This window comes from Argopecten irradians, chromosome 9, assembly GCF_041381155.1.
Source record: "Argopecten irradians isolate NY chromosome 9, Ai_NY, whole genome shotgun sequence".
Taxonomy (NCBI): Eukaryota; Metazoa; Mollusca; class Bivalvia; order Pectinida; family Pectinidae; genus Argopecten; species Argopecten irradians.
Window position 1 is genome coordinate 17579141 of NC_091142.1, and position 23673 is coordinate 17602813.

General features: G+C 33.7%; 2 protein-coding genes across 2 annotated transcripts; one reads left to right on the forward strand and one right to left on the reverse strand.

Annotated features, from left to right (window-relative positions):
* The first annotated feature begins 508 nt into the window (after positions 1–508).
* LOC138331669 (hydroxyproline dehydrogenase-like) lies at positions 509–16661 on the forward strand. The gene is made up of 9 exons (XM_069279397.1): positions 509–1623; positions 5089–5279; positions 5737–5866; positions 6339–6425; positions 7854–7931; positions 8866–9012; positions 10014–10291; positions 10864–10952; positions 11448–16661. Exons 1-9 carry the CDS (start codon positions 1348–1350, stop codon positions 11600–11602), a joined length of 1431 nt encoding a protein of 476 aa, XP_069135498.1. The 5' UTR covers positions 509–1347; the 3' UTR covers positions 11603–16661.
* On the reverse strand, positions 15579–22101 carry LOC138331667 (50 kDa hatching enzyme-like). The gene is made up of 11 exons (XM_069279395.1): positions 21871–22101; positions 21623–21711; positions 21066–21241; positions 20377–20458; positions 19727–19863; positions 18917–19168; positions 18455–18670; positions 17991–18161; positions 17509–17672; positions 16481–16635; positions 15579–15784 (listed from the first exon to the last, which is right to left on the reverse strand). Exons 1-11 carry the CDS (start codon positions 21985–21987, stop codon positions 15688–15690), a joined length of 1656 nt encoding a protein of 551 aa, XP_069135496.1. The 5' UTR covers positions 21988–22101; the 3' UTR covers positions 15579–15687.
* Positions 22102–23673: the final 1572 nt, after the last annotated feature.

The following is a 23673-nucleotide window of genomic DNA, read 5'->3' on the forward strand; positions in this document are numbered from 1 at the left end:
TACACCGCCGGCGAATGGTGAATTAAAAAGAGTAGCAGATGAATTAGTATATTTCTGCAGTAGCAAAATAATACATACTCCACCGCATAAATGTGATCCACGAAATATGCAAAAATATCATCTCCACAAAAATAAATATATAGAGTAGCTCTAAAATAAATAATATTACCTGTATCGGTGTGTATTATAGGGAGTAGGGACACTGTATCCAAACATTGTCTAGTCTAGTATTACAATAATACTACTCTGGTTACCAGGTGTCTGATGATTCGTAAGAGGACCGCCGCACAGCTCGCTCTGTAAATGTTTATATTGTCTCCATTACATCACGAAACGTTACACCGGGTATATTTCTTTTACGGAGAAGAGAGTCCGATTTATTAGCAATATACAATCCTTCCTAATCCTAACATAGACTAAATATCTGCTGAGGAGAAACATGGCATGGAAGCTTTCTGTTTGTGTTTTTTTTTTTCCTTTTTTTTTTTTTTTTTTTGGGGGGGGGGGGGGGGGTGGGGTAGGTAGGAAGATTAACAGATTCTCAAAACGTTTTAGTCTAAATGGTTGATATTATGAAAATGAGGCAATGGTTAATCTCTCTAGAACTAAAGGCCCACTACCTTTCCGAAACGGCTTTTAGTTTGTTTAAATGGAAATGTAAAACGAGGTCGATAATTTTGTATAGTCGGAAAAGTTATTTACATACCGTTGATATTACATTAATTATTACCTTTTTAACAATTTATTTAAATAAACAAAATTTCAATTTTCATAACGCGGATCGCCCTAAATACTATAGTTTACTATGACTACGCTAGACGGCAAAACAACAAAATGACTCTCCACTGTTTTCATATATTACGCAGGACATTTTGTATATATTTGGTGTCGTAACCTCATCTTAGGCCATTGGTATATTATGATATGTATGATGTTAATAATGTTTTAAGAAACCTTTATATTTTGCTCAGGAAAGTAGTAGGCCTTTTAAGAAAAAGGAAAAACAACAACAACAACAACAACAAAAAAATCATGAAGTCTTTTGCTCTCCATTCCCGGTGTTATTAAATTACGGTAAAATTTGCACATGGAAACCTGTATCGTTAATATCCTACTTGCATTGTCCAGATAATACAGAATACAGGTAAACTGAATATATTATATTACCTTGTATCTCATGTCATGTCTTATACACATATGGTACGGGTGTTGCTGTTTTTATAGTAATACAAGACCTCGACCTGATACATCAGTTTAGACATACTGAATCTGAATGAAACTGATGTGTCGATATATACTAGATTCGACAGGAGCTATTCCGCGATTTAGGAAAAGAACAGGCATTTCATGATGGCAGCAGTTATCTTTCCAAGCCGAGCACGAATTGTTGGATCGTACTTGACGGGATTCGCAAGACAATATCACAACACTGAAAAAATTGGTACGGAGTTTTCAACAGCTGCAAGCTTAACCAACGAAGAAATACAACAGAACGTTTCGGATGATATTAACTTTGAAGACTTCAGAAAAGCTTTTCGATCGATGAAAAAATGGGAGCTAGCCCGTTCGATAATGATTCTTAAACTTTGTGCTAACAATAGAATGGTAGACAACAGTTTATCGGTAAGTACACTGCTGTTTTGATTTAATTATTCCATGATAGACAACCGTTTAGTGGTAAGTTAACTACTGTTTTAATGTAAATATTACATGGAAGACCACAGATTGGTGGTAGTTTAACTACGGTTTTAATGTAAATATTCCATGGTAGACCACAGATTGGTGGTATGTTAACTACTGTTTTAATGTAAAAATTCCATGGTAGACCACAGTTTGGTGGTATGTAAACTACTGTTTTAATGTAAATATTCCATGGTAGACCACAGTTTAGTGGTAATGTAACTACTGTTTTAATGTAAATATTCCATGGTAGACCACAGTTTAGTGGTAAGTTAACTACTGTTTGAATGTAAATATTTCATGGTAGACCACAGTTTGGTGTTAAGTTAACTACTGTTTTAATGTAAATATTCCATGGTAGACCACAGTTTAGTGGTAAGTTAACTACTGTTTTAATGTAAATATTCCATGGTAGACCACAGTTGGTGTTAAGATAACTACTGTTTTAATGTAAATATTCCATGGTAGACCACAGTTTGGTGTTAAGTTAACTACTGTTTTAATGTAAATATTCCATGGTAGACCACAGTTCAGTGGTAAGTTAACTACTGTTTTAATGTAAATATTCCATGGTAGACCACAGTTTGGTGGTAAGTTAACTACTGTTTTAATGTAAATATTCTATGGTAGACCACAGTTTAGTGGTAAGTAAACTACTGTTTTAATGTAAATATTCCATGGTAGACCACAGTTTAGTGGTAAGTTTACTACTGTTTTAATGTAAATATTCCATGGTAGACCATAGTTTAGTGGTAAGTAAACTACTGTTTTAATGTAAATATTCCATGGTAGACCACAGTTTTGTGGTAAGTAAACTACTGTTTTAATCTAAAAATTCCATGGTAGACAACAGTTTGGTGGTATGTAAACTACTGTTTTAATGTAAATATTCCATGATAGACAACAGTTTGGTGGTATGTAAACTACTGTTTTAATGTAAATATTCCATGATAGACAACAGTTTGGTGGTAAGTTAACTACTGTTTTAATGTGAAAATTCCATGGTAGACCACAGTTTGGTGGTAGGTAACTACTACATGTACTTTAATGCAAATATTCCATGGTAGACCACAGTTTGGTGGTATGTAAACTACTGTTTTAATGTAAATATTCCATGATAGACAACAGTTTGGTGGTAAGTTAACTACGGTTTTAATGTAAATATTCCATGGTAGACAACAGTTTAGTGGTAAGTTAACTACTGTTTTAATGTAAATATTCCATGGTAGACCATAGTTTAGTGGTAAGTAAACTATTGTTTTAATGTAAATATTCCATGGTAGACCACAGTTTAGTGGTAAGTTAACTACTGTTTTAATGTAAATATTCCATGGTAGACCATAGTTTAGTGGTAAGTAAACTACTGTTTTAATGTAAATATTCCATGGTAGACCACAGTTTAGTGGTAAGTAAACTACTGTTTTAATGTAAATATTCCATGGTAGACCATAGTTTAGTGGTAAGTTAACTACTGTTTTAATGCAAATATTCCATGGTAGACATGTTCACGTGTTTGGTGATAAGTTACAGTTGAGTGTAAGCTAACAATTACATCATAGTGCACTAGTAGTACACTAAACCTTTACATTCTTGTGCACTAGGATTGCACTACATCTACGTTTAGATTAGTAGCCCACTAATTTAAACTACAGGTAAACTAGTAGTGCACTACTCCAGTCAGGTGTGACCACTAAAACCCTTACAAAGGTAATAGGCAGTGTCATTGGACACCTGTGTTAAACACCTGTACCTGTAATTACCTACGGCTATTGATGTTATTATATACCTTGTCTCCCCTATAGTAACAATTGCTTTTCAGTCTTATTCTATCAAAATCTGATTTTACATTTTCATACATTATTAAAATTTAGAGCGATATTTATGTAGGACTGTCAGTTCAATTACAAGTATCACTCGATTTTTCTATAGTGTGATTGAATTATAAGCTGTTAATTACTTTCATAAAATTAAGTGATCTAATGAGATAAGTATTATTTCCATAATTTGAACACTTTTATAAGCTTTTACAGTCCAAACGTACATATTCTGAATTTGCATATTACATAGTTATCTGCCCTTGCGAGTAGGTATTGATTGTGACGACATGTAATTACGAGCATAACGCCATTCTTTTAAGAGAAAATGGCGCGAGTTTTACTCATAAAATAATTGCGTCACAATGGATACCTACCCGCAAGGAAAGTAGCTCTGTAATATGCAAACACGGAATTCTAGACGCAATAATATTTTAGCACTTTTCATACTAGACGTTTACAGTAAACTGTGATTGCGCTATAACAACGGTAATAATCCACGTACCACATGATACCCGGTAACGTTTGTGCGGGACTATTGTATCTATTGGTGATGAATGACGTTGTATGATGACTTCCTGCGCTAACGTCGTTTCAGCGGGAAAATATTAAAGAGTGGCGTTCCATTACCTTTGGAAATACTAGTCCCGTACAAACGTTATAGGGTATCGCGTGGTACGTGAAACATTCCCATTATTACGAATTTAGAAATCTATCGCAGAGCTAATCAGCCTAAAATCAGTTAAGTGCGTGAAAAACCAAAATATGTACGTTTACTTGATAGATATGTTTTGTTTTAAAGCCTTTGATGACAGAGGGTCATTTTTCTCATCCATCTTGTCCTCGCTCCAAAACGATAGCTTCAAGCTTAGCAAAACACCGAAATATCATGACATTGTGGTAAAATGTCGTTGTATTTCCAGGTGTATTCTTATGTTTCACGAAAATCATTTTAATCTATTGGTAAGTCATTAATAAATGTATAAATGAAATATTGTCTGACAATCTTCAATCAATGTAAAATGCATATGATTTATACGATTGTGTCATTGAAAAATTAATGATCAGTTCACGATAATCTGAGATGCATGTAATTTATATCTGATACATACGTTTTGAAGACCTGCATTCCATCATGAATATAAAATCTTATCCACCACGTTCCAATAGTATTATGCTACATAATTGAAGTTGGATAATTTGAAAAAAATGTCAGTCAGAATCTTTAGTTTTACAGTTATCAATATCAATGTCTCTGTTCAATATTTCAATATGTACACTTCCCATCAGTTTTTTTAAGTAATGACTCCTTATGACGTCATCATTCACAAGAAGCATCAAAACATTCCCAAATATGTCATTGATGTGGATCATTATTATATGAACATTCATAAAGAATTCTTATGAATATCAACACGACCATATATATAATAACATAAAATAGCATGATAAAAAGCAAAATGCATACGTTTGGGAAATACATTACTTTTTTGATAATTAGAAGAAAAAGAATCAATTAATCACATAATTTTTAAAATAAATGCATTCATTGATTGCAATAGAACAATAGTCCACTAATACTTTATACTTTCAGTTGATGACTGCAGGACGGAAGATTTTAGGGGGCACTCTGTTCGACAGAATCGCAAAAGGGACTGTCTATGGCCAATTTGTTGGCGGGGACACTCCAGAATCTCTAAAGAAGACAGTAGCACGCCTGCATGATACCGGAATAGGCCCCCTGGTAGCTGTTTCCATGGAGGAAGATACCACGGATGACGTCATGTATGATAAATGTATTTTTTATTTTTTACCTGCGGTGTCCGAGTGGTTAAGGCCACCAGTCCTTTCATGAGTTATGAGTTCGAATCCCACAGTTTTCAGTTACTGACTGTTGGTCGATGTGTTTCTCCTACTACGCCAACTTTTTCCCACGGTCTGAACCGGTGACAGTGGCTGTTGATAGGACGTTAAACTAATCAAACCCAATCGAATCTATTTTAACCATATAGTTGGATTGTTGTATCGATTTCCAGAAAAATAGTCAGTTACATATATATGTATAAAAGTCACCTAGTTGGCACATCTGATATTATTACACAGTACAGTCTGTTTGTCGCCTCAGGATGTGTGTAAAGATCACTTCGTTGGAAAACTATTCTCCTCCCTAGTCACTTGAGTGTTTTTATAAACGAATGTTTGTTGTTATTCACTTTTTAAAAAAATGTGTTTATTTATGTAGAGAAGCGGACCTGAAGTATGAGCGGAACTTGAATGCTACATTAGATTGTTTATACGTCATGGCCGACCTTGATGATCCCCATCCAATGATGCAAGTGAAAATAACAGCACTCCTCCCGGCGAAACTCTGTGTAAGTCAACTGTTTATCTAAATTAGAGTCACGTTAGCATTGAAATTAAAAAATAATATTCTTTTACATGTGCAACTACATTGAAAATGCGTGAAAAAGTAATGTTTTTGATAAACCTTTTCGCAATGAGGTATATGCAAGTACACGTTTCGATAGCAAAAATGAGTTTAATCATTTGACATCTGTAGGAAAAGATCTATCTGTTAACAAAGATATATTTGGTATTTAAAGCTGCATGTGACATTGTTCACATTTCTGTTTTGAAACCGTTGACATTCATTTATTATTGACGTACAACGTATACTATAAAAAGGTGGAATTTTGTAATGAAAATTGATTAAGAGTACACGTATGTAATATTTTGATAAAACAAAAAAAAATGCTGAAAAAATATAAACATCATAAAAATAACTATAACACCAAAAAATAAAATCTATTTTACATGTGTAAACGTTAATGTGTTTTTGCCCAGGAGACAATATCAAAGCGCGTGCCCAATCCAGCACAGGCAAGTCACGTGGTAGAGAATGTAGCCAATGGGATATTACATGGAGATAAGGTAAAGAAAAAATAGTTGATATACACCTCATGATGTATAATATTTTAAAATCGTTTTCATTTTAATCTGTCCTCAAATGAGCACTGAATGACCGCAGAACGTCGGACTTCAATTAAATTGCCTTGGAGGCGAGTAGTTTTTTAACCTAGGCGATAAAATTTATTTGATAATTTATATTTATGAATGTGCCAAGCAGTAGATATGCAATTTGACTTTCATTATTTTGTTATCTGTATGTTTTAGGCATAATTTTGTATAGCCAGAGATACTCTGGCCCTGGCACCAGACTTAAGACATTATGACATATAGATGTCTGGCATAGGACCAGAGCGTACTACTACATGAAAAGGTGGAAATCACCGGTACCGTTTGGTGTCATCTCCTATTCCAACTGACCACGGACAAACGTCACTTACCATGGTCTTTTCAACAAATGAATAATTATCTACCCATAAATAGCAATCCGTCGAGATTAGAGGCGATTTGCACACTAAAAAAAGGTGACGACGAGGAGTGAAATTTAAAATTGCGGAAAAGAAACTACTGTTTTGACAAAATATAACGTGCATGCGTGATAAAATGGATTGCTGTGAGTAGATAAATTATTCATTTGTTGAAAAAACGAAGGTAAGTGACGCTTCTCGGTGGTGATGTTTTGTAAACAGTCTGAATAGGAGATGACCTGGCTCGATGCCAAACGGTGTGGGCGAGTTCCATCTTTTCATGTAGTAGTGCGCTCTGGTCCTACACAGGCATATTTCTGACATAATGTTTGAGTCTGGTGTCAGGGCCAGAGTTCTCGGGCTAAATATTTTAGAATTGTTCTGTCTTGCTTATAACAATACTTGCATTGACAGTGTGACTCTTTCTAACAACGTTAACATTGGAAAATACAACGGTGGAATGATTTCTAGCAAAAAAGGTTCCTTCAAGAAATTTTTAATTTCACAAAATTGTCTATAGTAGACTGTATAACATTATATTGTCTCTAATAGGTTATTGGAGTTAAAGTAATGAACTTGTTTTATGTGATGCATAAAAATAAGTTAATAGTTAAATATTATATTATATAGAATCATCATATATTATCATATTATATATAAGTCACTGACTTGAATCAATAAAGAAATATTGGAATATTTCATCTTGAGGTGGTTTTGATTTATGTAAACATATCTATTATTGAAGATACATAAAACATGGTATTATTTACCAATTATTTCAACTTAATTAATAGTTAATAGATATTTAAACATATATAGTACAATCAATATAAATTAACACGCATATCTTCATAATCATAATTCTTTAAATTTATGCTCATCAAAATCTATAAGTCAATTTTATATAATGGTATTGATAAAACTGGTGATGCAAACACACCATTTGAAACTAGTTGTTCTTTTGTTTGATTTTTGCTGTATCTAGATATCAATGGATTTTCTGACAAATGAGGAAATGGGTGAACTACAAAGAGGCCTGTCTAGGCTAAGAAAATTATGCAACGTGAGTTTGTTTACTTTATTCTTATTATTTTGTGCCATTCAGATAGCGAGGCGCATATTTCGCTGTTTCGCCAATGGAATACATGACATGAGTTTTATTCTCACGGTACACCGATTCAATTATGTACAATATTAGAACATTTGCATAACAGGAAATCAACATATTTCACTGGTGCTTTGAAATTGCGGACTTCAGTATGAAGCGAAAATAAACCTCAGCAAAATTTACCCACTATATAGTAATATACCCTAGCTTCACAAATAAACCATCCAGTTTGTTTACCCTTAGCTCAAATGATAAAGCATTTGGATAGATGTCAGAGGTCCCCGGTTCGGGTCCCGATATGGCCGCTCCATTTTCTGCTCTTCTCTCACAGAAGAGAGTTCTTGTACCAGTACGAAAGCAACGACATTCCATCAGATAAAGTGATTGACAACGAACGCAAGATCCAATCCTTCTACACGGCTTGGCTGAAGACCAAATTCGAACGTATAACACTTAGAAAGCACAAACCCTTTTGAGCATATTTGCTCTTATCGTCTTGTCCGTGTTTGCGAAAACTTATATACACATCAGGAGATAACGTGACACCGTTGTACCGTTTAGGATAAGGAAAAATGGTAATTTATTTTGTTTTAATAAAGTAATATATCGTCGCGGGGGATTATATTTCGCAAAATTCGCTGTTCAGTTAGTGTTTATATCCGCGGACGGCAACTAAGAAAGCATGTATAGCTCATTACCATAGGAAAATCACGTAGTGCAACTATTTTTCTGCGATATCAAACGAATACATGTATATAGTATGTCGTAAGAATATAAAAGTTGAATCTCTGTGGTGAATATTTACGTGAGCAATACAAATATGATTTTTTGATCCTTTTATTTATTTATTTATTTATTCAATCTTAATATTCAATCGATATTACTTCAGGCTGCCGTAGAAAAGGGCGTTATAATTATGGTTGATGCTGAGTATACATACCTCAACCCTGCACTAAACCTCTTATCCCTGGCCATGATGTTGATGTGTAATGGGGAAAAGACACTGGTGTATTATACCTACCAAAATTACCTCAAGGTGAGTAGATAAAGCCAACATTCATATTGGACCTACACGAGAAAAAATAATAATAATAATAATAAAAAAATTAAAAAAACGAAACCCTGGACCCAGTTGATCAAAAATTGAGTTTAACAACAAGTTTGAAATTAAGTTAACATTAAATAATGCTTATTAAAAGATAATGCATACTTTGAGCCTTTTTGTGCTTCAAATTATATCAATTTTTATCAAAATGTTAAGAAATGAAGCTGAAATAAAGCTGATTTATGTAGATATACCGTGCATCCTGATTCATTTATGATGGTAGTGCATGTTTACATCTGTTTATTCGAGTTTGGGTATTTTTTTACCGTAAGGAACAATACATTTACTTCAAATAGTTCGGCATACAATGTATATAAATTTAGGAATGTTACCGGAACCTATATAATGCTACATGATACCATGTAATCTTTTATGGAAAATGTATATACGTCATTAACAAAGCGTATCATATTTTGAAATCTTAATGTTTAGGAGTATTTAGAATATATCTGTAGAGGAAAAGTTCGTTAAAGGACTCGCTATGATTTCTATGAAAAACTATTGAGAAATGTTCACAGTATTTATATAGCAACTTCAGTTGCAATGATACACATACCTATCATATAAAATGTATCTGGGATAATCTCTATATTTGAAATTGAACATTTTATTTATATATTTCACTAAGATTGACGGATTTGGAGCTCAAAAAGTGCATTAACAATATCCTTCCTTTAAATATGATTATCTGCCTGGATTCCAAGCCAGAACATTCATTTATTCCTTCTTTTTGCATATAGCAGAGTTACCTCCCTTGCGGGAAAGTATCCATTGTGACGTCATAATTTTGTGAGAGGAATTTGCATCGTGTTCATTGCGACATTACGCTCGCAAACACATGACGTCACAATTTATACCTACCCGCAAGAGCAGATAAATCTGCATTATGCAAATACAGAATGTAATAAACTTCGTAATCTCGACTTTATCAGGGAATGGATAACTATATGAAGACGGACCTATCCTATATTCATAGTCATGGGGTAGGTTTCGGTACCAAACTTGTCCGTGGTGCTTACATAGACAAAGAGAGACGCCTCGCCCAGGAGTTAGGATACCAAGATCCCACAAACCCCTCCCACCAAGCGACGTCAGACACCTACCACAGGTCAATGGATATCATGCTCGACAGCATCGCCAGTGACCCTGAAAAATCGTCCGCCATCATCGCCAGTCATAACGAAGCTACTGTGTCGAAGGCCGTCAAAAGGTAGGTCTTTCAATATTAACGATGAAGTGATATCATCTGAACATGTTTATATTTCACAATCGATGTCAGTATTGTTTTAATTTCAGCTGGGTAAGAAAATATCTTGTTTTTGGTTTGCAAACTGTGTAACCCCACGAAGAGGATTGAAAATTAATCATTTAACAATATCCATAATATATATTTTTTATAAATACAGTCATGTTTTTAACTTGAGTATCATAAAAGTACACGATGACAAAAGATCCAGTATTGCTTCACTGTTTTCGTTAATCATTGTATCTGTAACTCGTATGACACACGTATTCACAATCAATCAATACTTAGTTCCATATAGGGCATAGTGCCATGGACTTTTTTCCGGACGCAATTAACTGATTTTAATATTTTCATCTTTAAGCTAAATATGAAGCTCAAACATTTCAATGGTGGTAATGGTGTAAAGTAAGCAACTTTTGTAACTGAAGAAAAATACGAATTCATCTACTCCTGTTTTTGATAGAGAAAAGATACCATTCGTGTCAGCGATGGAACATCTTTAAGAAACATTTAACACCGGTATTACTATTTTTCAGGATAAGAGATTTTCAGATAGACCCTCGGTGTGGGTCGATTTTCTTTGGACAGCTGTATGGAATGTGTGATCACGTAACATTCACGTTAGGTAAGGATCTACATTGATATGCAATAATAACTAGCATTATCGGATATTATTGAATATTCGCATTTTTATGCTTTTCATCTCTAGAATTTCTGAAGATAAAAAAAAAACAATGCGTTAAGGTAATCTGAATTTACATATTAACACATATATATATATATACAAATAGTGTACACTAGTAGCAATATATGGTAAAAAAAACTTTTTTTAAATGTAGTATTTGCATTATTTTCTTAATCTTATTCTCGATGTTCATTTCTGTTTTCGCGGGCGATAATATTGGAAAATAATGTAACGTATATAATTCTATGGCTATAAAATTCAAATCTGTCTACTGTAAGTCAACTTATTTCTGTGACGAATTTAACTTTGCATTTTATACCGAACTATATTTCCCCTTATATTTTCGCAAATTTTAAACACTCACGAAAAAAAGGCGGAATTAAATAGTATGCTAAATAGGTTGGTTAAAAGTACATGGAGATTCTTCTTTCTTAGGTGAGTTGAAGATGCCGGTCTACAAGTCCATACCTTACGGATCGGTAGAGGATACTCTGGCTTACCTGTCCCGGAGGGCCATGGAGAACCGATCAGTACTAGAGAGGGCACAAAGGGAGAAAACTCTGATGTGGAAGGCGTTAAAGGAACGCTGAAATAATTTAATTGTAGTAAAGGCCATGATTTATTATTCTATAACACATGTAAGATTAATGAGTTAGTATGCACGTGTTTATCAACTTTTCAGCTAACATTTAAGGATTAACTTGAATTGATTTTGTAAAGTTATGAAGATGTAACACAAAAGTCACGGCGTTTGATATGATAAAACCTCTATTCCAACAAGTGACACTTCACTTTTCATGATATGAATTGAGAAAATGTGTTATGTGTTCGTTTGTCTATTAGATCATAACGCCGTTGATACAGCCAATCAGTGGCGACCTTTCTTTTTTATGTCATGAGATGGTAATAAAATATTAAAGCCAATGAAAATGCTTGTTACAAGGAAAATTGAATTATATTGTTTTAAGGTTTAAATTTTTTTAGCTATATAGATAAAGGTTATACCGATATTTGTTTTATATGTATGCAGTAATTCTATAAAAAAGTATTTTAAAAAATGAAATAAACTAACAGAACCTTTTCTATTTTTTCTTGATATAAACAATTACAGATGATTTGTGAATTTTATGTCGAAAAATAGTTTGGAATATTTATTTTTAACCAATTTTTAGAGCTTTTATGAAACATATTTTTATGATTAAATGTGTGATTGATATATCAAAAGTATGCTATCTTTCTATAATGAAAGAAAATATGGTAATCGTATCTAGAAATAAATGCATTATATGAAATTGATTTTTATCTGTTAGCTGTGATTTAAGTTTAGATTATGCGAATATTTTTTTTTCTTAATGTTCCTTAATGTGATGCATTTTCACATAGGATTGGTAACGCCTAGCTCTTGTTTATTCCTTAACTCACGAAACGCCTTCCCTTAAAATCCTCCAAAGAAAAGCATTAGAAAAGTTTTTAAGGAAATGGTTCAATGGATTTAGATAATGGAAAAAGTTGTGGGATTTTGTCCCTGACCTTCGTAATATTTTTCTATGTGGATTTCACGTTGTGATTTTCCTTAAGTTAAGGGAAGTCAGTGAAACTTTACCCCGGTTCCTGATTTTAAGTTAGAAAAGTCCCTTGAACGAATGATTTCGTTCATTTTCTAGAAATGATAAAGAATGATGTTATCATTTCGCCAATCCGTGTAAAAGTTCCAAAATGCAAGAGACTACTACCAGATATCCTTTGCTCATGTGAAAAATCATTTATAAGGGTATTTTATAAGGGCTTTTTCCATTGCAGTTCTTGTCGTGAAATTAAGATAAATTTTCACTTAATATACCTTGTTAGATGGTACTATATGTATTAAGATTGATTTTGCTATTTAACCCGTACTCTTCTATTAAAACTGCCATTAAAATACCTTTTTCTAAGCTTATCAGAACTTTATATCTACAACATCTGTCTGCTTAATAGGGATACTTACAATAAAGGTACGTATTGGAAACGAAATGGCCATTATTTATAAACCATTCCATATTAAAACGCCATATGAAAACCTTAGCTAAAACGCGTAAATGCATGTTCATTTAACCATATAAAACAACACATAAGGCCATTCTTTGCATAAAATGAGTACAAAGAAAAAATATTCCGACTCATATACTTCGCTATGTCCGAAAAAAACCATGAGACGTGGAATAGAGTTCGGAGAATGAATAAAATTTTCTTAACATCGTTCGTTGTACGATGAAACACAATATAACGTCAACCGTATAATTCCGTTGTTTACTTGGGTATCACACAGTTCAAACAGGTACAATATACACGACAACGACGTAATAATCGTGCGTTTTCCGTTTTTCTATCATGCAAATCACGGTAAATTTGTTTATTTGAATTCTATATTCAATACGCGAAACTTCAAAATTTGAAATATTTTGATAACATTGGTTGCTCCCCTTGCCATACATATCCGTATATGTATGCGTTTACGTATAACGCTTATTTTGAGTATCCCTCATAGAAAGTATATACATGGAATAACCTCTTTTGTTAATCAACACGTTACATCAAACTCTACACGATGGCGGAGTGTTCAATAATGTACTTAATGTGTTTTATCATCTAAAGATTTATTTTTAAATTGTAAGAACGTTATTTCGTCAGATTAGTTTTGTTCTTTTAACTTTTACGCCACATGAAGGTAATGTTTTAAATTTTAGACTGCTACTGAAACGTAACAGCTAATAAAATGAAGCATAGAAATAGAAAAGATAGACGACAGTTTCACGAACATTCTTTACTTTTAGGAATTCCTTAAATGAAAATTCTCCATCAGAAAACATTTCATATTTTAAGGGAGGCTCCTTAACTTAAGACGTTTTCTTTCACTTCTGCAAAGCTTTCCTATGGGGAATTTTAATTAAGTCATTCCTTGTATTCAAGGAACATTCGTGAAGTTAGTCCTTTGTGATGGAGTGTAATTCCTTGGTTAATGCAGATTTAGAAGGACCAATAGAATGTGAGACACCTTAATCTCTTATCAAGGATAGGGAAATCCGCAATTTTATCAGTGTATGATATTTTCTCTATCACTCTAGGGTAAAGACAAGTTACACGAGATAGATTTTCGCACATTTTCAACAATTATGTGACGTGGCAGTTATGGGTACATGACGTCACAACAACAATGCAATCATGTACGATGCAACGATGATGACGACAATTAATTATGGCCTTTTATACTTGCTTGCATTGCTAAGACGAAGACGAATAGTTTTTTAAGGTGAGACAAGAGATATCAACCTTTGGAATAAGATGCTCAAGTCTTGAGTTGGAATAGTACTTATCAGGTTGAGATTCATCTGTTTCACTCCAAACGGATTGAACGATTTTATTAGGCGTTCTGCATATATGACCATGATGTATATAACTAGTGTTAGCGACCGATTCCGTCTTTGCATATCAACGAGTTACCTCTCTTTCAGGACAGATAACTATGTAATTTGTAAATACTGCAGAATCCACTGGAAGGAGAGGGGATGTTGGGTTTGTGTGATAATGTCTAAAACGTGTGGTTACTGTCTCTTCTCGCGACTTAAGATTAGTAACGGAAGCTTACCCTACCTAATTGACTGGAAGTTTATAAGTAGACTGTTGTACAACTTAGTACTCTTCAGACCTCTCATGAGCAGCGTTCAATTACACATACTCTCACGTTTGGCTCAAGGGATATAGGATGTTGTGGTTGACTGGTGTATATCGATACACAGTCAGGATAGAATCATCATCATAGCTCTTCTGTCGTATGTAGGACAAACGGATATGTAATCTTCCTGGTGTCCCATAAATTCATGCACTAAAATTACGCGGCATTAAATCTGGAAATCCTTCATACTAAATCCGTCTATTTTACAGTCTGTTAACACTGTGACGGCACAAAGTTGCACTGCGTGGTTAGTCATGAATATTTTGTATGAAATTAATAAAATCTGTTATGTTTAAGTGATCGAGATCTCAGTCGAGTGTTGAGATTTTGTAACAAAATCCCAACCGAGGCATTAGGTTGGGATGTTACAAAATCTTAGCCCGAAAGTATGACGTCACAGGCAGATCGGACAAGACAGAAAAATCTAGCACCGGGTATAATGTGAGATTTCCCTGTCCGAGGTACGAGAATAATAGAATATTTCAACCCCTTTAGGGTAAGACGGAATAATCTCAACCCGAAAAGTAAGATTATTACAAGGCTTTGTGGAGTATTTGAAGGCTTAAGAATCCCATCCCGAGGGTTGAAATCTCCTTTCTCACTCAAAAGAGGGTGAATGATTCTTTTTCTCTAACCCTATATCAACATGTGCAAAACTCTCGTATAACTTTATCCTAGGATGGGATAGAAATATCTCCTACCGGTAAAACTGTCGATATCCTGTACTACAAGAGGTAAGATGACATGAAGGAAACTTGTATAATACGTGGGTGTAGTGGCCTGGATAGTATGTCCCTCGGAAAGATATTATTAAACATAGGTAAACAAATAGTGTAAAAATAACAAACATAAGTGGATAAAGTTATATTTTTATAACAACAAAATTAAATAATAATAACTCATCATTATTCTTTCCTATATAGTGTCTTCTCAAACATTTCCAGCACGTCATTTCCATTGTTGTCCCTAAATTTCCTCTCGGCCACATATTCCGCCAACGAAAGCTGGTGCGAATTCGTGAGGGCCAGAAAATTCCGAGAAGTCGACGTCATAACGGTAATACCTACAACACATTGTTATATAGAGACATAAATACTTAACGTAATTCAACAAAATATCAAAAAAGTTCTGTAATAATGTAGTTATCGTGTTCGCGTAATACATGGGCTATTACAAACAACAAAAAGGACAAAAATTGTCACGAAATGTTTCAAATACAGATACAGTAGAACAATGGCATTCTAAATCGCGTAGGTATAAACATTCATTAGAGTAGGCTGTTTCGGTGATGCTTTATGTTAGTGATTACATCTGTGTAACAGTTACCTGACACAACATATATATTCACTGTTGATCTTGATAGAAATTACCTCCGAGAAATTAAAAAATCTGATATAATGGCATCATAATCAACATTTCTCCGGGACACACAAAATAAATTTTTATATTTGTGAATATTTCATCAATCAGTGAATGAATTCGCTCGCAAAATATCACGTTAAATATAACCTATTCAATCTTTGCATATTTTAGAGTGACTTGCCGGTAAGTACATATTGTGACGTAATTATTTTGTTAGCGAAACTCACTTCGTTTTCTCTCAAAAGTATGACATTACGCTAACAAACCCATAACGTCACAATCAATACCTATCCGCAAGGGCAGATAACTGTAAAATGCAAATAAAAAAAAATCTAGTATTCAATATGTAAATACATTGTATTCTTCAATGCTAAATGAACAAATAAACGACACTTACATTTGTCCTGAAACAAAAATGATTTCTGAAGGATCACGAGAAATGGCCATGTCAACGATGGGCGGGATATCGGGAAATGCAACCTCCATAGGCGTCATGGACTGGCTTATCACCCGTCTGTTGAAAAGGTCATATTCCCAAACATAGCCACGACGCTACATGAGAAAAAGAGGTGTGTTTTTTTAAATATACGTACATTTTCGATATCAACTCTGACATAAACACATATGACATCATAGAATCAGAATAATTGTACTATTTCAGTTGCAGGTATAAAGTGTTTTAATATTTTCGATTTTTTTGTGTTTATCGTTATACGTGCCTAAAAATTACGTGGTTGAACATTTTAGCTTGCTTTTCTCTGGCATCTTATTTATTGTAAAGCACGTGGTTTGATGAATGAAGCTGTGAAAATCATCCAAATGAAGGAAACAATATGTACGATGCCTCATAAACATGAGTTACAACACAGAATTTATGCGCTGTTTAATTCTGGTTTTTATATATTATGAGTGTTTAGATGGAAACATGCCTACAGAAATCACTTGACAATTATTAATAGCACTGTAAAACTATGGAATAAAATTGTAGACCACAACTTCATGTTGTGACCGTATATATTCATTTCACTGCAGTTAGGTCGTAAATAAAATACTTATTTTATTATTTATTATTTTATGTAATTGAAAGACATGTAAGTAATGTTACTCTCAAAACGTGTTGGTAATTTTTGCTGGTAAATAACAGATTAAATGCTCCTGTAGATTCGACTGTATGAAACGTACGGCACATATAACCTGAATTGTTTGCTTAAAAAAAGAAAATCGCAACAATGTGCCCTTCAAGGACCTGCTTACGTTTTGTACATTTCAATGGTAGTTATTGTTTGTATGTCATGAAAAATACTAGTACTTATGTATACGCTGGAATAGATATTCTATTCTTAAGATACTATCAATACAAGTTTAAACTGTTATACTGTATCAAACTAATAATCTATTCATTATAATATTTAATTAGTATCTTACTCTGTATCGTCCAAAAAGCAGGACATCGTTTTGGGTCAGGGCTACGGCGGCCGTTATTCTTGAACCTCTTTGCAATCCCCTCAAGGCATTCCAGGAATCGCGTACTAGTTCCCTCTCTCCAAGTAACTGGTCATTGGAACGAGAAAATTGCTGCATTCTCCTCCCTAAAACATGTCATGTGTCAGATTACTTACAGAATATTTGCAAATTATATTTGTTTTGTTTTTTGTTTTGTTGTTGTTTTTTTTTCAATGTATTATTTGTTTTAAAAAGATAAAAAAAAAATGGCAGATATCATTAACAAACACTAATATAACTTTGATGCCATTAAACTTTCTTATAAAAGAAAGTCTTTCTATGGAGTTTATTCCTGAGTTCACTTATCGCATTGAATCCTTTTGCTCCAAAATTGCCGAAACAATGATAAAAGAAAATACAGAGTGAACAGATTTACTAAACAATGTTTTTATATCAGTTCTTACTTCTTAGGACAAATGTTGATCCGGGAACGTGGAACACAGCATCTGGAGACCACATGATGCCAGGAAACAGATTTGTTGATCGTTCGCCAGTAAATAAACCTGTCGCAGGGTCGTAAACAGGGACTCGATAGATGTAATTTCTTCTAAACATCAGCAGATCTCCATTATCGTCTGGTCAGAGAAATCAAACAATTAATTGCAAATTAATGATAAACCTAACCAGCGGTTGTTCCATTAAGTTCGACAGTCTTTCAAATACATCAGTACATGATTACATAGCGTGACACGAGTTACAACCAAATCAAACTGTATAAAAGATACAAAGCTATAACAAATTAAAGACTCTTTTCATAATTTTTTTTTTCTATTGAGCAAATCACAAATACAGTGTAGTTTATTTAAAAGTGAGTCGTATGGAAACAGATATTAAGGTATGTGAAGTAAGATATCCATAAGAATGATACCTTCAAAGCCTGCATTAAATGTTCTTCGACATTGCCAAGGACGCGTTGTTGGTGGTGTGCGGGTTGTCGGCGGACGAGGTGGCTGAGTAGGTCGAGGGGTTCGACGTGTGGTGGTTCGACGGGTAGTTGTTGGACGTGTGGTCGTCGGGCGTGTTGTAGGACGTGTGGTCGGACGTGTGGTCGGCGGGCGGGTTGTAGTGCGAGGTGGTGGTCCTCCTAGAAGACAATAACAGGTCAGCAAGAAAATAGATATATGATAGGTTGTGATAAGTTTTATCAAATAATATGTTTAAAATGACTCAAACGTTTCTATAACCGCTTCATCAATGATTTAATTTACATTACATAAGCCATTCCAGGTATTTGTATTTGTTAAGCATTTATATAACCTTAGCTAAAATATTGCCAGGCAATAAAGTAGTGAGAGATACAAGTTTATGTAAATCCTTACAAAGCTCTTACCATAAATACTTCTAATTCCCCTTATATCGTCAGTGCTTAGTTGAAAGTTTGGGATGAATCCAAGATATGTGGGAAACATCAGAGCGTCACGTACGTTAGAGTGATCTAGACCGAGCGCATGGCCGAACTCGTGAGCGGCAACAATAAATAGGTCTATTCCCCGGCCTGTTGTCGAGTTTGTAGTCCATTGCTCACGGTCGTCAAAATGTGTGGTGCCAACTTCAGGAAAGAACGCATGAGCGAGTACGCCACCTGGAATTAAATTACACCATTGTCATTAATGGCTACAACTGAGAAGCAGTAATATAATTTTACCTATGACCACTTTAGTTGAATATATGAAATATTATGTTATTATTCCTCATTAAGAACACTAATTTAGCTTGATGAAATGTTCATTAGGATTTGTCCAGAGACGACTGCGCTAATAAAACCATAACATATGCAAACTGGAATATTTGTTATATTTCGTAATCGTATTGTCAAATATTACTAATTAAAGACGCTCAACCAATAGGGCATAGTGCCATGGAGTTTTTCCTGGACGCAGTTACTTCTTTTTAACATTTTTATTTGTAAGTTCAATAAAAAGTCTCAAACTTTTCGGTGGTGATAATAGTGATACGTACGTTACTATTGTAACTTACTCATTCATCAGATCATGTTTTTATAGAGAAAATAATACCATTTGTACATAGTGTAGCATCTTTGTGAATCGTTTAAACAAGAAACGACGGTAAGGGAGCACTCAATCTAATACTTTAAATTCATATACATTTGTTTATATTTTGTATATATACATGTACTTACTTGGACCATCAAATGGGCTACCGTCACCATGTGCACCTGTGAGGAAGTCTATTTCAATATCGGGACGTTGGCTTACTTCCCGAAATGTCAGGGGTGTTTGTTCAGACCACAGGGCAAAAGCTCGGATGATTTCAGATCTGTTTTTATGTAAGTAGAGAAAGAAAGGATTATCGAACTGATATTTTATTTGTTACGCCTAGTTCACATTGAACGGTTTTGTATCACCTTAAATGAATTAAATAAACAATATCGGACAGTAGCAAAAAAAACCTCAGAAATAAGGTTTTCCTTCGAAACATTTAAGTAAATTTTAAGAGCTATTAATAAAATTTATCGGACACCCTTTACATACACATTAATAAGTTATTCGCCAAATGCTTGTTGCGTTTTCATTTTCAGTGAACAAGGCTTGCTGCCTGACGTTTTGTTGACTAAAATGAATAGATCAAATACAAGGGATGAGGGTGCCTATCCTGCATTCGCATATTACAGAGTTATATGTCCTTTCGAGAAGGTGTTGATAAGTAATAGTTGATATTGGTTAGCGTAATGTAATATTTTCAAAGAAAACGACGTCACATCCGGATACCAAGGGAGATAACTTTGTAATATGCAAATGCGGAATAGGAAGTGGATTTTTTTTCACATACCGTACAACGGGGAATGGAATCGGGCTGTTCCTGGTTGAACCTAACAGTTGCCAAGTTAGATCTGTTCTTCTCCATCCATTTCCTACAGCAAAGTTAAAAGAGAGTAAGTAGTTAGTTTTTATATCTGACACCAGAAACTTTTCATCCATTAATAAACGTGGATATTTTTTTGTTTGTATAATTTTGTTTTTGTTTATTTATGCAGTATTTAGATTGTATATCTGATACGAGAATCATCGAAAAATAAACGTGGCTATTTTTATTTCATTTTTATTTTATATTTTTTTCTCATTACATTTGTATTATTTTTTGTTTGTGTATTTGTTTTTATTTATATAGTAAGTATTGATATTTAATATCTGATACATGAAGAACAAACGTCCCTATTTTTGCGAGTAGATTTTTTCTAAAATTATATATCAAAATGTTTACAATTGCCAATTTTCACGCTATACATCTGTGTAAATATCATGAACAACTGAAATTTTGTACTTGAAAAGATGTGCATGTAAAATAATCGCAGATATTTAACGATAGTGAAATAATCACTAACTGAAGAATGACATCAGAGACGCAGACCAAGCTCGTCACACTCAGTCACACTTTACTGACAACGAGCAAACCAGTCGTCCCAGACTGTATATTCTAAATGGTAAACAAGACGCAGAAACTCGAATTTATATACTCACTTGCGTTGAAATTAACAGGTTTATATTCCGTAAATCGTTTAACTCGATCCTTTGTAGTTCGATTCATCCAAATAGAAAACACATCATTACAGCCACACCTCGGGCGATTCATGACTTCCTGTGTCTCTTCATTCATAATTCCAGTAACTTTGATTTTAAGGTAGTTTTGACATATTCTGAAATAAGAATAAAACAAGCGTCACGTATGATTTCACTATATTAAAATGCCGTTTGTATTAAGGATTAACAAAAAAATTCTCGTTTCCTATTAAAACCCAGTTTCAACAAACAATAGGAAAGAAGCTACATGATATATTTCTGACTTTTTCTCCGTTAAACGAAAATGAATTTTCTTTATTATTTCAAAGTAAATTGAATTTTTTTTTCTTTTATTTCAAATATAAACTGAAAACCGAATAAAACATTCATGTGTTTGCTTACGATCAGTTCATACAAATGAATATTTTTGTATACAAAACGTCGAATACGTATGTATCATTTGTAAAATGAACATTCCCAAAATAAGACTTAGAAAGAAAGGCAAAATCAATACTTACTTTAATGCTTCTTTATACTCCGCTGTATCCGGTAGAATTTTGCTGGTATAATGTTGGTCTCGTAGATATCCATAGCGACGTAAGTATTCCTGTTAAAATATAAACACATACTGTAAATGTAGAAATTTAGCGCGTATTATGAAGATTATTTGTCAATATCTGGTATCTTTACAGACGATAGACTTCATGAAAAGACAATTTAATGCTTAAATATCGTCAGTAAATAAATTTGTTGAAAACTAACTTACCACAGGGTTAATGTTAGCTGTTTGTCTTTTTTCCCTATTAGCGTGTAAAGTATGACCTCGCACTAAGGAGGCTATAGCAATGAAAATGACCAATGAATATTTAAAATCCATCTTCATTTCCACAGTGTAAAAACACTGACTATTTTACGTTCAGTTTTGTTGGTGATTCGTACGTATAGTTCCACACCAACTGGACACCGGTTGACTTCTAACTAACTACTTCACTGGCCGCGGCCTTTTATAATAAGTGGAACTCGTATAATCATGTACATGTAAGTAGGGATTAGTGGCCAAGCTACATCATCATCACTTGACTGACTTTACGTATATTGTCAAGTGGTAAAGGAAAACGAATATTATTGTTCATATAAGGTTAATATACAAATATGGGCAATGGATGTGGTGATATTGGATTGTGCTCGTCACTCCGTATCAAAATATTACCAGTGTACCCTATACTGACTATGTAAGCCCCCTTTAGTCTCTACCAAGAATGTGCTTGAGCTGCTTATGCTATAAAAGTATATTTTTAAAAATATTTTGCATCAATAAGTCGCACAATTATTGACTAACATATGAATTTAAAATAATGTTTAAAAATCCCAGCATATAGCCTATTCCTGGAAATTAAATGAAAGGACAAGAAAAATCATTTATACGTATAGATGTAACGCCCATCCAATTATTTATAAAATAGTCTAAGTCATGTCAGTAACTCATATAAGCATATTGCCAGTGTAATTTGCTATACATGTAGTGTAAGAATACTTTAGTTAAATACGGTTTCGTAAGTATGTAACTTTAAAAAATATAACGATACATATTGATTTGTAAGATACAGAACGTATGTTAATGCTGAGAAAGTTTTGGGAGTATTTCTTTTAGGTCATGAACCAGATGAAAAAAAAATCAAATAATTTACATGAAAAATGCCATGACAGGAATCTAATCTATATATTACCTTTCACATGTCTACAGATATATGCCAAGCTAATCTATATATTACCTTTCACATGTCTACAGATATATGCCAAGCTAATTTTTATTTTAGATATTTGTGTAGTGATTATATGTGTAAAGAAATCTGACCTAGAAATACTTTGATTTGTGTTCATGATTCATTTACATAAAATGATTTTATTTTGCAGAAATATTAATTGCGATCAAAGCCTAGATTGTTTGAGTTTTCTTCCGGTGCAAATGAACCCATTTTCAATATATACTATAGTACACGTGTATAAATCACTTCCTCAATATGTTCAGTGCTTGTCGTCATATTAACAATATCCATGCGGTAATATGTAGGAAGGTTTTGGCGACAGTTTGACTGGTTGTATCAACAAAAAACAAGTACGATATCGATGAGAATGTGAAGTACAATATAGGTCACATAGTACATATGAAGGCTCAAATTTATAATTCTACTATTTAGTCTCTCTCGCTTGCTATTATATAATTTAAATATTAAATTGTCAATTATCTAATATTCCATTCCACTCTCTGCTATTATATATTTATTAATCAATCATCTAACATTTAGGCTATTTTTACTTAAACGCTATTCCGTCTTTGCACATTACAGAGTTAGCTCCCTTGCGGGTAGGTATCGTTTGTTACGCCATTATTTTGTGAGCACAATTCACGTCGTTTTCTCCGAAACGAATGACGTTACTCTCGTACAACACATGACGTCACAATCCATACCTATCCGCAAGTGCAGATTACTCTGTAATATGCAAAATTCGGAATATGTTAATTCTGCAAATATTTATCTTCTTTATATACTTTAATCCTTGACTTCGA

What these genes read in the sequence shown, in the direction of transcription:
- LOC138331669 (XM_069279397.1), top strand. Translation starts at nt 1,348, where the DNA reads ATGATGGCAGCAGTTATCTTTCCAAGCCGAGCACGAATTGTTGGATCG. An exon ending in TCCTCCCGGCGAAACTCTGT is followed by an intron (nt 5,867 to 6,338) that starts GTAAGTCAACTG and finishes GTTTTTGCCCAG; the next exon opens with GAGACAATATCAAAGCGCGT. An exon ending in GTGTCGAAGGCCGTCAAAAG is followed by an intron (nt 10,292 to 10,863) that starts GTAGGTCTTTCA and finishes ACTATTTTTCAG; the next exon opens with GATAAGAGATTTTCAGATAG.
- LOC138331667 (XM_069279395.1), bottom strand. Translation starts at nt 21,987, where the DNA reads ATGAAGATGGATTTTAAATATTCATTGGTCATTTTCATTGCTATAGCC. An exon ending in GAGTATAAAGAAGCATTAAA is followed by an intron (nt 21,242 to 21,622) that starts GTAAGTATTGAT and finishes TTCTTATTTCAG; the next exon opens with AATATGTCAAAACTACCTTA. An exon ending in TGCTTTTTGGACGATACAGA is followed by an intron (nt 16,636 to 17,508) that starts GTAAGATACTAA and finishes TTTCTCATGTAG; the next exon opens with CGTCGTGGCTATGTTTGGGA.